A 15,573-nucleotide genomic window follows, 5' to 3' on the forward strand; every position below is an offset into this window, starting at 1 on the left:
TTGCCCGGTGCGGGATTCGATACGACGTGTACTGCACCACAAGGCGACGTAACTAACCGCTCGGCTAAAGGGTCAGACCCGTTAGCTAGGGGCTAACGTGTCTAGTAGTTTACACTAACGTTAACTACATTTTACGTCAGTCAAAGTAACGTAAATCCCCGATCGCGTCATTACTAATGAAAACAACATATAATATTGTTCATGAAACACCCAGCTTTCTATAGCTAGGCCTACTGCTTCATCTTTGTTTCAACCGAATTATTAATTAATTAGTCGCGAACACTTCCTTACCTTCTCATTCAGCTAGGCGATCCAAACATGTCCCCAAATGTCCGTTAGGAGCAAAACGTCCAGAGGTGGACAAATGTCTCGAGAGATATGTCTCGAGACGGGCCATAGGCATATTATGCCTCGAGACCGGTTTGAGCCGAATGTCCCACTGTTGGACGAGGCTCCAACACAAATAACGTTAGCTAGGCTAGAGAGCATAATCCAACACACTTTTGTATTGATGTTTACACACGTTATTCACAGCAAGCTGAAGATAAAATGAACACAAAAACAATAGTTTAAGTTAATCTGCACTCAAAATTACTTTATTATGCTCTTTATTTCAGACACACTCTGTAGCGCCTGCCAGAGGGGAGGATTTGGAACAGGTTGTGACCAGGGTGTGATGGGTCTGCAGCGACGTGGCCTGCCCCGTGTCCTGACTCTGGGGGTGTGTAAGTCCTGAATGGAGGGCAGGTTGGCACCGATGGTTTTCTCTGCAGACTTAACCGTCCGTTATAGTCTGTCCCTGGCCTGTTTGGCGGCCGGACCAAACCGGACAGTGACGGGTGTGCGGAGGACAGACTGAGTTATTGCAGTGTAGAACCGAATCAGCAGCTCCCGAGGCAGCGGATTTGGACCGGAGTCCCGCCAGTTGGTAACCCCCCACAACAGCCAGTGACCCAAGGATTTCTTTTATCATTACCCACATAACTGTGAGCAACACTATTTAGAGGTAGCCGCCCCTGTAATGTGTAAAAGAACAAACAAAAACAAAACATTTTTTGTTAATATTCATGAGTTTGACGCCTTAGTCATGTGACGTCATATAACCCATTGCGTTGGATTGGCTGTATATTGTAGCGAATTCGGGGGTCAACGCAACCACAGGAACTGCCGCGGCTGGGAAGCGAACCCGTATCGCCCGCACCGCAGGAAACATCGCTAACCGCTCGACTAAAGGCTCAGACTCGGGAGCCAGCGGCCAGCGTGTCTTCTTATCCATGCACGTTACAATATTTTAATGTTCATGAGCATTACAACCAGTGTGCGTTAGTTAGCTGCAATACTACTGCCACACTTGCACTCGTGTTCACACGAAACGGTCGTATTGGACGACAGTTAATGGGGGTTCTAATGATTACTAAACTGGCCATGAGCTACGAGAGTGAAATGATGGCACATGCTTCCGCAATAAGTCTTACAGCACGTACCACACTACGCATACATCCTTTTAATGGCAGAGCACCATCGCCACCAACTGTTGCGTCATATTGCGACTAAATGCTCCTATCTAATCTTAATTTTTTTTAAAAAATCTTCCGCACCCCTCATCCAATTCCCTTAATATAACTTCTCAAGGCTCTGAAAGGGCCAGAAAGCCTCTCAACAGCCCCTGCACTTCCCCTCCAGTGAGTCCCACGACATCCAAAAGCCCTCAACCACTATCTCTGCTCTCTCCGACTTCCTCTCTGCCTCAGCGGTGAAGTTAATCGCCCCGGTGGTAAAGTTTTAAAATTAAATTCCACACACGCAACGTAATGATTAAATTCCTTTATGACTTTACTTATCTTCCACGCTTCGCAATCGCAACTAATTAAAACGATCCCACATTTCCGGGGTTTCTTCTTCTTCCTCTTCTTCTATTTATTTATTTATTCTACCACTTCCAACATGAACCAAGAGCGCCCCTCAATGGATAAAAGAAAACACCATCGAATTACGTCACAAGAAGCGTCACATGCGTCATAAGCCCTAAACGTTACAATGGCCAGAAATGCTAAGAACTCAATCTTGTCCTTACAAAAATAATATTCATCATGCTCTCTACCTGATTTGTTCTCCCTTACTTCTTAAATCTTTTCTCTACAGCTGCTTCCTCGTGGTTTATAGCCCTCTCTTGGACCTGATCTTCATCACTTCCATCTCTTTTCTTTCTCTTTGGACAGTCTGCTTGCCATGCCTCATGACCCCCCCCCCCCACACACACACACACTGATCACACTTGGGTTCTTTTCCACAGCTTCTCCTGCTGCACGTCTCATCTCCATATTTACCACATATCCCCAAATCACGCCCACACGCAAGCGATATGTGTCCAAATTTCAACAATGTCTACAATGAATGGGTTTGGCAACAAAACGCCTTTACTGATATGATCTAAGAATAATTTGTCAAGCGGGATTTCCGATTCAAAATGCAACATAAGAGACCTTGTGCACATTTCTCCGTCATCCATCCTGAACAGTCTGACTGTCAACAACTCTGCCGCATCGATCACACATACGGTGCTCCATCAACATCGCCCTTTACTGGAACTCTTCCTATTAAGTGGGAAACAGGACACTTTGTAACAATCTAACTCAGATATCCCCAATGCCTTCTTCAGTTGTGTCTGTGACACGCATCCAGCAATGATCAATCCACTATTTTAAAATCAAACTAATTTGACATCGCCAAGTTTGTCTTCAATCCAACTCGCGACATCATGTTTTGTCCCAACAGAACCCCAAATCGGTCCTTGCGCCCAGTCAGTTTTATTCCAGCGAAGTGGATATCTCTTCCATGGACTTATCTCTCGTTCTCATTATCATCACTAAAACTCGAAATTTCGCCCCTTTTCGTCCCCGATTTCTTCCCTTCGCGTCTTTCAAACTCATCCACCCCTTAAACCGCCGCTTTTTCTTCTTTAGGTTTATTGGCGGTTGACAAACAGTGATTTGGCGCATTACCGCCACCAGATGGACTGGAATGGCTCAACATGTCTACGCAAAAAAACCAAACAAAACAAAAACAAACAAACAGAAACAAAAAAACTCATGTATTCTCCATTTAAACTAGTTATTTCACAGGTTTCTGAGAGGGTGTAAAAGCTTCTCTCAGCGGCTGCTGCACACATTCTCCAGAAACTCCTACAACACCCAGAAATGTCCTCGTTGCATCTACAATTACGCCAGTTCTCTCAGCTTTTCTTTCTACTCCAGCAGTACGGTTAATTACCATTGCCAAAAAGGCCAAAAACTCCATCTGGTCCTTGCAAAAGTAAAAGAGTCAGCATGCTTTTTGACTGACTTGTCCTCCTTAGCTTCTTGTCTCACATCATGCTCTTCGTTTCTCTCCATCCTTTTAGCAGTTTCGGCACATGACAACCCCTTTTCTTGCTCTAATCTTATTCACTTTCTTCACCTTAATTCTTTTTGGACACTGCACTGACCCCGTATCATGATTTCCCTTGCAGGGGAGTGGAGGCACTTTCAAGCCATCGCCGTCCTACCCATAAATCCTTCGGCGCGTTCCACCAATCAAGAGGCATGGCTGTTGCTATGGAGACGCAAACCGCGCCGAAGTCGTGCGGTCGTGTCCGTTGGCTAGCAACCTGGGCCATCGTGTCTTCTGCCGGATACCGTGTGATTTTGTTTTAGGGACGAGGGGGAGACAAATAACAGGTACTGCAACATGTAGAAGACGGCTTTAAATGGAAATGTACGTGATCGCAAACAGTAGGTTGAGACCGGTTGAAAGCGAGGAGAAAGGCAACGAAATGACATCATCCGCAAGGCTTTATGGGACGAGTTGTTCGTGTGCCTCTCAAACAACGTTAAGTACACAGTCTCGTACCTTTCTTCCCTCCCCGAAACACGTCTTTTCCCGCTCACAATCAGTCGTTTTACCTTCACGATTCATCCCACAGCTGGCTGGGTCGGTTGAGCGCTGCGGGGATTTTCGGAGCCGTCTGCGGAGAAAATGAATGGGACATCTACTTCCGGAAGTCGGGCGGCTGACAAAAAGGGGGCGGTCGCGTTTCCAGCAGTATTTCAGCGTGCGTCGTCGGGTTCAGCGCACCAAACGACCCGCAAGGCCGAGCAGGAAGACTCGGGCGAGCCGCCGAAACCCGCAACCCCGGTCGCGAATCCCACCGCGAACGAGCGTTAAATCCGTCCCACCGCGGCTCCTGCGCGCAGCTATTGGGTGCAGGCCGTTCGTCCGCATCGGAGGAGGAGGAGAAGGAGGAGGTGGTCGGAGGCACGCTGTTGAATGAAGGCCGTATTCTGTGTTGACACTCTCAGCGAGACAACCTCCGGGATCTACGACGAGCCGGCCTATTTCGCGTTCACCCCGTACAAACATATCAAATGAAAAGAGGAGGAGCCGGCGACCATCTTTGGATGTTGCGGACTGCGCGTGCACCTCGCGTGCGGATGGTTTCGCTACCGAGGCTGAACGGACGTTTCCACGGGCTGGTGGTCCGCGCTTGACACGGGCGGACCAAAGAAAGCCCAAAAGTGCTTTTCTTGTCGCCCGGAGTCATCATGTTCCTATAGGTGATGTCCGCTAATTACTTTGCAATCGCCCCCGAGTCGCCCGTCAAAATGGCACGTTTCCCGTGTGCACGTCGGGGTCCTTGATGAAGTTGCAAGCGCGGAGCGGGACCAGAAGAGGCGGCGTGAGAAGTCCTCTGCCAAGAGGACCCTCGGTGTAGGCAGTACCGCGACACTCCCATACATTCCTACTCAGACCCAACCGTCCGGACCTCCACACATATGTCAGTGCTCCACATCCCATGCGAGTGTTCAGAGCCCGCGGCAACCTGTCGACCGAATCGCAAGGAATGGGGATCAACGGGATAGACGGTTCCGGTACCGAGCAGACTGCGTGTCCGGAGATGGGACCGAAAGGTGCACCCCAGCTTCCAGAGAGCGACCAGCCGGCCGACAGAACTGTGCAGACGACGGATAACGAGTGCAAAATCCCTCACGAGGACAGCACGGTGCAGCTGATCGAGGCGGGATGCAAACCACCCCCCTACCCGGGCTGTGAGTCCCAGTCTGGGGAGAGCGGAGCTGCTGGGTTTGTCCCGCCCGACGGGGGTTTCGGCTGGCTGGTGGTTTTCGCTGCAACTTGGTGCAACGGATCCATCTTCGGGATCCAAAACTCCTTCGGCATCCTGCACATGATGCTGGTGAAGGAACACGCAGACCCCAAAGACGACACGTCACAGTTCAAAGTGGGTGAGTATGTTGTTGTGCAGGTGACCCACTGTTGTAGAGGTAACCTCTCGTTTGCTGAAACGACCGATCAGCGTCTCGTTTGCTCGAATAACAACTGTAATTAGTCGTCACAATTAGTTTCCTCATTACCAACACGTGGCGCTTCTTCGCAGCCTTGATTCCAGAAGTGTCACATTTAGTGTGACACAGGTTGCATGTGTTTTTTGTTCACTTTTCGAAAAGTATTGTTAAAGGTGTTATGGAGTCATTTCTCATCCGGATCAAGGGTCCAAGGATAAAGGGGGTGTCATGCGTTAACGGTATGTAATCAGATTGTAAAGCCCTCAGGGGCTAAATTGCGATTTAGGGTTATATAAATAAATTTGACTTGGCTATTCAGTCTACCCTGTGCCCTTAGCCCTTTTTTTTGTGAGGTTTATTGGCATCATATGGAAAGCCCCCCCTCCCCCCCAATGGTGGTAAACAATTAACAGGCAGCTAACAGACTCAGTTTCATACTTGGTATCTATCCATTAACATCAGTTTCTATTCTCCTCCTGTAACCAGATGTTGTAAATCAGTTATAATTTGACATACAAACTTCAGAAGGTCACTTAAAAATATGACATTGTCTCACAAGCATTTGGAAAATTGGACAATTGACACCCCAATGGACCTATTCAAAAAAAACAAACAAAAAAAAAAACTAGTCGATCTCTTTTAAGGCATTAGTTAGGGCTTTCCCTGGCCAACAAAGTTACATGTTGGTGTGGCCAACAAAGTTTACTGTCACGTTGCATGCAGTTTGACCTGGCGCATAAATGTGTATATCGCAAAGCTAATGAGTAGTTGTACGCACTTAATTTTAAAAGAAAAAGTCTGACAAGAATGAGTATGGTATCAGGCCTGCAAGCTGCATTATTATGTAGGCTTTAGCCCTTGGCCCTCTAAAAAAATTTTTTAGCACTCCTGATATGATCTTGTGCCTTGAATTTGTCAGATATAACTAGAAATTGATATGAGGGTATGTGAAATCAGTGTTAATCTCGCATAACATCAATAAGCCCTCTTGTGAATTTCGTACCAGCAGCTGATTTCCCACGGGCCACAATAAATCCGGTGTAAGCCGCTGATTATGGGTTACGTACAGTAAAGGCCATTTTAAGCAAAAATATCCCATGTTTCCCTTACTTTCTCTGTATGTGCTTTTTCATTGTGCCCTCAATCTTCTGAGCCAGTCTGTTGAGGATTACATCACATGCTTTTACCATCTAATGTTGTGTTCAGCTCTGTCCTATGCCTTGGTGCTTCCAGTGTTGGTTTGCTCTCATGTGCACTCCAGGCTGTATTAATACAAGATACAGGATCGAAAGAGCTCCACGTTTTGGATGTCCGCAGGTTCTCTCGCTCGGTGGCGTCACATTTTACGACCTTGGGTTCTAGCCGATTTGAATCGTGTGAAGCGACAGGAAGAGAACATAATTTTATGAACTCTATTTAAGGGAGGGTTTTTATTTTTTGCCCCCAGATGAGGGGTTGCACACCTTCGGGAGTTGGTAAAACAATAAACTGACCCTGAGTAGAAAGGATGGATTCTGGTCAGCAGAGGAGTGTACAAAAAAAGTGCTAGTAGCAGACATTGTTCTTGCCCTCTGACAGGTAGATCTATCCTGGACAAAGGTTAAAGTCAGGATGTGGAAGGGAAACATGGGTCTCAGATTTTTCCTTGGAACAAGCGCAACAACACAGGAGCGCTGAAGGGGAGGAGAGGGAAGACAGACTTGGCAAGCCCAAGGTTCAGCAATCATCAGGCTCATTTCAGCTCAAGCGTTAGGTACAGATTTACATCTTACCCACAATTATTCCAAAAATAAGTGGCAGGCTGAATGGTCTTGCAGGAAGTTGCCTGTTTTTTTCCACTTTCTGGGTCATTTCCTTCATCACACTTTGACATTATGTGTGGGGGATCTCACACAAAATATCGCAGAATTGTATTTCTTTTTCACATTACATAGAATTGAAGGTGTATATTATCACAGGTTTCTGTTGTCCTTTATAGACGTTTATGCCGTGAAAGTTGCTTTGTACTTTGTACTTTTTCAAATGCAATCAATCCCGAAACTTGCTGCCAGTATTTGTCTTTTTTTATCTGCAGACAGCCAACAACACTAAATTAGTGACACTGGATTTTGGGTAAGGATATGTGTCAGCCAGAAATCTGATAGCTATTAAAAACAAATGGGACACATTTATTTGATAAGCAGCAGTCTAGATATAACTTGAAAAAGTATTTGTTGGTTTAATTGTTGATCAGTCTCTGTGTCTGTGTCCATGCTGGAGTGTTGCAAGTGGCCATCTGTTTATTTTTAGATTTTGTGAGCAACAAACTGTGGGACACATTTGTCTCGATGAGTCTGATTATGAGCATAAGACCCACTAACACCTCTGTTTTTCTTATTGCACTACAGATTTCTTTTTTTTCCCAGGTATTTCTGTAAAACAGAAGCCCCATAGAAGTCATTCCTTTACGGGACAGTAACCAAATAATGAACAGTATCTCCAATTTCCTCACCAGCTGCCCATTTATATGCACAGAGAGGACTTTTATGACTTAGATCTTTTGAAATCCTGCAAAAACATTTTTGCTTTAACACAGGAGTACAATTAATGTCAAGAGACCTACATCCTGTCCTATTTTTCCTTTGTTCAGGCTTCTTGGAGAGTTTGTCCGGTAGTTCTTTATGAAATGCCATTCACTGTTCTCATTTGTGGAAGGATTAGACTAGGGGGCTTAGCGCTGACCCTTCCCCTTCAGCAACTCAAGAAAGCTTGGAAAAGAACCAGTTGTCCACAATAGTTGTAGTTGTAAGGGCTTCATTCTTCGCTGCCAATTGTGCAATCTGACAGGGGCCAGTTTATAAGGCTGAACCTTTATGTGTAAAGACCTTCCCTAAAAACGGAAATAATAGTCAAGAAAGACAGTAGGCTAAACAATAAAAATGCCAGACAGTAACCGAAACAGTCACACATGGATAAAATTTGGTATAAAAACAGCAAAGCCTGCGTGTAATGTTTAGCAGACAAATGCGTGACTGAAAGATGACATCGTTTTAGAGTAAAGTTTTAACATGAGAGGATAACTGACAGATTAGAGCCATGTTCGAGGGATGTGCGGACCAAATCGGCATTTTACAGATGAATCTCATGTTGATGTAATAAGCTGTGCAGCTCCTCATACCACGGGTTTTCTAGAGACCAACCTTTAATGCAACCCGTTTCAGAAGGTCCCCACTAATCCACAGCTCATTAAATCCCAAATACATCCAGCCCTGACAAGGAAGGATAGGGGATATCAATATTGATCGTAAAAATTCAATCCCATCCCCTGTGGTGGACTTGATTACCCCACATGATTAATAGATCTTTTATCTCGTTATACAGATTAGTCAGAGAACAAAGAGGCAATGATATGGAGGTGATCATAGGACCCGACAGGGTATGGCATGACTGAAATTCGGGGATTTGTTGAGTGTGTGTGAAAAGGGGGATTTTATGGTGAAAGCTGGAATCAACTTGGCAGTGCAAAAGGGCGTCTTATCCTCGATGCCAAGATTTAAAACTCAGGAAAAACAAAACAGGATTTTGACCTACAAGAGGCTAGATGTGAACAGTGGTGTGGTGCAGGGCAGAATCTAGTTTACCATGGTACTCTTGTTATACGAAAAGGTTTAATTAAGGACAGATGAGCAAGCTATCCATTACAGATGGCCTTGTTTAACATGGTGATCACAGTGTGACACTAATACTGCCAGGGATTTCTATTGGGCTCCCCCATGTTGTGGTGTATGTGTTCTTTTATGGTGCTCTAAAGATCATTTTGAATGAAAAGCTTTGATCGTTACCAGCTGAAAAGTGGTCAGGGAAGGTCGAGGTTTGCCTGGAGCAAATATATCGATTATACTATTCCTGGTAAGATTACAACATGTTGCTTATATAATCGTATAAGTGATCAAACATGGGTGTGCTGCTGAGTGGGGGGAAATGCTGCAGCAACATCTCTGGGGCAGCAAGGGTTTTACAAAACCCAGAATGTGAGGGGGAAATAAAGGGATTGAGTGGACGCGAGATGAATTTTGCATCGATCCCTGAACTGATTTTCATTCATCTACCAGCATTGCACGACAGGTCAAGTCAAGTTTATTGTTATAGCCCAAAATCACAGGGTAGTACCGAAGGGTTTCTCAATCAGTACAATGTACGACACCCCGTATCCTTAGACCCTCGACTTGAATGAGGAAAAACTCCACAAGAAAATCCTTATCAGGGGGGGAAAAATGGGAGAAGCCCCAGAAAGAGCAGCAGAGTAGGGTTCCCTCTTCCAAAACAGACAGACACGCAGTATGTGTCAACAGCAGGACTGCGACTGAACAACCATAGAGGTCTGTTACAAAGGTTTTAGAACAACCCACCAATAAACAGCTGCATTTAGGGTAAATAATGTGGATTGGGTCTGTTTATATAGTGTGGAATTTCTTCTGACTTTGAAAGTATTAAATGTTGGCAACGTTTTAAAGCATTAGAGTGAAATACAATACAGACATAAGAGGTGCCATTTCCCTTCTTTCTTTTTCTCTGTCTTTCTTTAGCGGTAAAATGGATTGGCAAAGTATTGTTTTAGCTTACTTGGAGTAACTACAATTCTGGCCTTAATGGGAAAGCAGCGGTGCTGCAACAATAAGAGGCTTGCAGATAATCACCTGCTATCCCTGGGTCAACTCCTTAATTCTCGAGACAAAGGCATGCTAATGATGTACAAAATGTATCACACATTCTTGCACATGTAATAAATGAGTTTGATCCAAGGTCTTGCCCATGGGGAAAACTTCACCAGCCCTCACCAAAGGAGAACAATAGACAGGCCTGTGTTAAAGTCAAAGCAAAGTTAGTTTTGGGGACACAAAAGCAAATCACATATGTATAGTAGTTCACTTTGTGCATTCATACACCATTAACAAAAAAATCTGATGGTCTATTGGAATGGTCAAAAAGAACTAATATATGCCTGCTCTGACTTGTGTTTCAAAAAGCATTAAAATAAGTTTTTGCTTTTAGTTGTTAGTTTAGTTTATTGTCCCCGGGGGGAAATTCTTTTCCAAAGCACTGTACATCACAGGGAGGATCAACATTAAGCCGGAATCAGACTACACGATATTTTTGTCTTTCATGATTGTCACCATGTTAGATTAGACAATCATAGTTCCATAAATTCTTGCCGCGTCTTGGCTGGGAGACTGGCAACACTACTAGTACAACCCCAACCAGGGCCAGAACATGACGTTAATGGGCCTTAGGCCTTACCTCCGTTTTGGGCCACCCCACACCCCACCTGCGTTATTTCTTTTTATGGCATAATAATTATTCCTGATTGATAGACATATATTTATGTGGCATGTAAGTGTCATAGGAATTGTTGATATGTTAAAAAATGCTACTAATAAAATAATAATAATAATAATTTTAAAATATATTATATTTCCCCCCCTTCCCCCATAATTTTGGGTCCCCTTGGAAATTTGGGCCTTGTCGGCCTATGCGGAGATCCAGCCCTGACCCCAACCAATCATCGTATGCTGCCTTTCACGATCTTGAGTGAGTTCATAGGTCACTGGGGAAGAGGGTCAAGAAATTGTCAATCATGGCTACAGAAACGCTATGTGTGATGCTGGTAGTCTTGTTTTTGAAAACAAAAAGGAACATTAAGAAAAAACGATTGTGGACACTGTTGCGGCTAGTGCTACTGGGGAATGCTAACCTAGCGTAGCTTAACCAGCTTGCTGAAGTGCCTCCACTATTTCCCGCCAACATGTAGCCTATCTTTTTTGACTCTTGTCATGGTCCTCCCTCGAAGAAACATCAAAAAGGCGGGGGTATTGTTGCCACTGCTCAACGAACCTTTCCTCGGTTTCATCGTTCCACCTGACAGCAGCAACAGCAGCATACCTGTTTCTCTTTGCCACGTTTACATACGTGCACCAGAGAGCACTCTGTCATCCTATTGGTCAGCGTCTAGGAACACTGTAGATTTCAGACTAGGCGGGAAAATACAAAGAATTCTGGCATGCTAGACTTTTCGTTGAGGTGTCATGAGGCGTCCCAAGACATTACATCGCTTTTCTTCAATTATGTCACACTGCACTGGGTAAAGATGCCTGTTCGTCGCTCCTGATGTTCATAATTGAGTCTGACGCTGGGAATTTGTCGACTGCGACAAAATCGTGTCAAAATCATGCTGAAATCGTGTAGTCTGAACCCGGCACCTGACTTTACACGCATCATCACACAACAATGACAGACAGTAATAATGCATGAAGTATAACACAACAGCACACAACAGCGGCAGGCAAAACAGCATGAAAACAAGACAAGTAGTTCCCTCAACCAGTCTTCCTGTTCGGGCTGCTTTAGCTGCAGGTACCAGGCTTTTGTCAACGTGGGCCACGGCTACTGGTTCTTTTAACATAGAGACAAATGGTAAGGGCTACATGACTGCGTGAAAGCCATAGATAAACATGCAACACATGTTAGTTAACTATGTCCGCTATTTTATTTTATTGTCGGTGCTCAAAATGTCTTCTTTCTCTGAATCTTGGGTTTTGTTGGTGGATTTCCAATTAGAAAGTGAATGTTGTGAATAGATACAATGTTATACACAATATGATTGGAGGCTAACACATGCTATCTTCAACCGTTGCTTACCTCCTGAAGATTAGTTGGGCACATGTGCTTTCCTCGGTATGATCCTGCCTCCTACTCGTGCTTTCAAGACTTGACTGAAATGAGAGTGTTTTTCTTCCACCCTGTGATGTGTACCTGGCAAAAACGTAGCATTAGGTGGGAACAAAGCGAACTGTCAAAAATCCCTACTTCCTCAAAATGGATCAAATCCGACCAATCACGCTGCAACCAGGAGATATAAGGGAAAGGGAGCTGGGTTTTTCATTGGAGAACGACCAAAAAAAAAGAGAAGCATGCCAGAGCATTTTCTCTGATCACAGTTGATGGATAGGTGCTTGACACCGCTTTTAAAATATGTGCAGGAGTGAAAAGACGAGGGGGATTGTGCAGATAGCTTTGATTGATATCATGATATGACTTTTTATACACGCCCACAAGTACCCGTATCCCCAAGCAACACAAGACACAGCCTTTCTTACCGAGACTGAGCAAAGATTTTGGTTGATATGCAAATAACTGTGCAAATTTAGATTATTGACATCTATTTTTAAACAGAGCTACATTAGGGCACAGTTAATGGGCCAAAAAAAATATATTTTTCACATCGGGGTGTCTGTAAGCTGCTAGTCATTCAGTTAGTCATTCATAAGCTGTCCATGCCATGACCGCAGTCTTCTACTCGGGTCCATCGAACAGCTCCACAAGAGCAAATGCGGGTAGTGCCTTGCTCAAGGGCACCTTTTACGGCAGCTATTAAAGAAGAAGAGCAGTGTCTCCTTTGTTTTGTTTTTTTCCCCCTCTCTCACCCATATTTTCCAACCCAGGATTGAAACTGGAATCTCCAGTCACAAGCCTGCTTACTGCAACAATTACACCATATTACTGCGAGTGAGGCCTCGCTTTCCAAGGTGTCAGCGGCTCTCCGAAGAAGTAATGAATCTGTGTTGGCAGATATGAGAGTTTTGTGACATGTTTCGCATTCTTAGGGTTTGGGGAGGTGGTTCAATTCAGATAAAGGGCACTCTTCTAGCAAGCTACTCTACCGATCATGCAGTCATGGATGTACACAAGACACTCGTTTATATATACATACACTACACAAGGCATCTTCAGATCCCATCGCTCAACACAGAGAGCAAGATTTTGTGTTATCTCTACTGCACCATCTCGGAGCTCAGATGAGAGCCCCGAGGTAATCCTGACAACAGTGGGACATAATTTAAGGCCTGTGATGTTGTCCATGTGTGCAGTAAATTTTTTAGATGGTCAAACGTAGCTGTTTTTAAGAGCCCTTTTTAAAGTGTTCTCTTACACAAGACACTAAACTTCACTATTGCATCAATGGGTAATTATCCAAAACTCCGTGTGTGTGTGTGCGCGCGCGTGTGCGCACACAGGCAGGTGGGCACCAGAGGCTAAACCACAGACGTTTATAAAAGAGCCCCTTAATAAATCAACGAACTTTACTGAAGATGCTAAGTAGTCCCTTTGTTTTTTCATCATATATTTCATTACACGGTTATCCAGAATTTTTAAGCATCGTTAAAACTTCCCAAAATTAGAATACTGTACGAAACCATTCACCTTTTACTTGTTTTGACGGACTGGGTAGAATTATTTCAGTTTTGTTTCGGCGGCACCGCAGGGTCAGGGTCTTGATTTTAATATGGAGGTTTACTTTTGGATCATATCTCTCATGACCCAGCAAAGCAGGTACTTCCTGTCTGCTGTGGGGCTCAGGCTCTTACTCCATCTTGATGGATGAATTCATGGACAGGACCCCGTTATGAGGCTTTTGTCAGTCATGGGTCTTGCAGATTGTCATTAGCAGTGCCTGGTTTGAGTTATGGTCTTCTGATTTGTAAACACTGATGGAAGGAAATCTCGTTTTGTGACTTGCGTAATCGTACTGGATTTGACACGCTGGGCAATAAATTTACTTCATCTCATGCGTCCATATATCAGTGAGGTAAAACCACAGTAGTATGAAATACACTACGCACAGCTACTACTACTACTACTTTCGGCTGCTCCCGTTAGGGGTCGCCACAGCGGATCATCCGTTTCCATTTCTTAAATACACTACGCACAGCAATAGTCAAATTTCTTCTAATTTTTATTTTGATAATATATATTTTTCTTTTCTTTTTTTTTTTGGATTTTTTTTCCCTCCCCCAATAGTATCTGGCCAATTATCCCACTCTTCCGAGCCGTCCCGGGCGCTGCTCCACCCCCTCTGCCGATCCGGGGAGGGCTGCACACTACCACATGCCTCCTCCGATACATGTGGAGTCGCCAGCCGCTTCTTTTCGCCTGACAGTGAGGAGTTTCGCCAGGGAGACGTAGTGCGTGGGAGGATCACACCATTCCCCCCAGCCCCCAACCGCCCTGAACAGGTGCCCCGATCAACCAGAGGAGGCGCTAGTGCAGCAACCAGGACACATACATGCGTTCGGCTTCCCACCCGCAGACATGGCCAATTGTGTCCATAGGGATGCCCGACCAAGCCGGAGGTAACACGGGGATTTGAACTGGCGATCCCTGTGTTTGGTAGGCAACGGAATAAACCGCTACGCCACCCAGACGCCCTCGATTATAATATTTGCATTCTCTCAGGTATGCACCCCTAAAATGAACACGCGACTGTTTTGATTATTCAACATTTGTAGCGTGTCAGTTTAAAACAAAGTGCAAAAACAAATTTAGATTTTTTTTTTTTTTTTGCTGAGAAAATTTGTAGTTATGGTTTGAAAAGTTTCTGTCTTTCTGTATCTCTCTCTTGCTTTCCTTCTTCATCGTTCTCCATCTTCATTCTGTCCCAAAATGTTCTGTTGTTGTGTGTATCTCCTGTGTGTGTCTCCTCTACAGCGGAGTCAAAGAGTGACTGACTAAAGACTAAAAATACTTTCCCCAGAACAGCTAGTTATGAGCGCATATTAAGGCACTGGGGGAACTACTGCTTTGATACTGTATGCTTCCACCAGTTTTTGTGCGGCTGACGGTGTGCGTTAGCTTTCATGTACTTCTGCGCTCTCGGGCGTCCCTGCATGTCAAGTCGAGAAACAACAGCGGAGGCAGGTTTGTTTAGGGCAGAGACACGTGCACAGATTTACTATTATTACTATTTTTATTATTTCTAAATTCAAACAAGGGCAGCACAGTGGCGCAGTGGTTAGCGCGGTCGCCTCACAGCAGGAAGGTCCTGGGTTCGAGCCCCTGGGGTAGTCCAACCTTGGTGGGTCGTCCCGGGTCGTCCTCTGTGTGGAGTTTGCATGTTCTTCCCATGTCTGCGTGGGTTTCCTCCCACAGTCCAAAGACATGTAGGTCAGGTGACTTGGCTGTACTAAATTGTCCCTAGGAATGAGTGTGTGTGTGTGTGTGTGTGTGTGTGTGTGTGTGTGTGTGTGTGTGTGTGTGTGTGTGTGTGTGTGTGTGTGTGTGTGTGTGTGTGTCTGTCTTGGCCCTGTGATGGCCTGGCGGCCTGTCCGGGGTGTCTCTCTGCTTGCTGCCCAATGACTACTGGAATAGGCTCCAACATCCCCGCAGCCCTGGGAGCAGGATAAGCAGTTAATATAATTGA

General features: G+C 44.9%; 1 protein-coding gene across 1 annotated transcript in view; it reads left to right on the forward strand.

The window, feature by feature from the left end:
* Positions 1 to 4,987: 4,987 nt before the first annotated feature.
* slc16a2 (solute carrier family 16 member 2) overlaps positions 4,988 to 15,573 on the forward strand; it is a gene marked incomplete at its 5' end in the record, with an annotated part of 36,636 nt that continues 26,050 nt past the window's right edge. The window contains one exon of the mRNA XM_056276297.1: positions 4,988 to 5,279. Coding sequence (XP_056132272.1) covers positions 4,988 to 5,279 — 292 coding nt within the window. The remainder of the gene's footprint in view (positions 5,280 to 15,573) is intronic.

This window comes from Lampris incognitus, chromosome 1 (assembly GCF_029633865.1).
Source record: "Lampris incognitus isolate fLamInc1 chromosome 1, fLamInc1.hap2, whole genome shotgun sequence".
NCBI classification, from domain to species: Eukaryota; Metazoa; Chordata; class Actinopteri; order Lampriformes; family Lampridae; genus Lampris; species Lampris incognitus.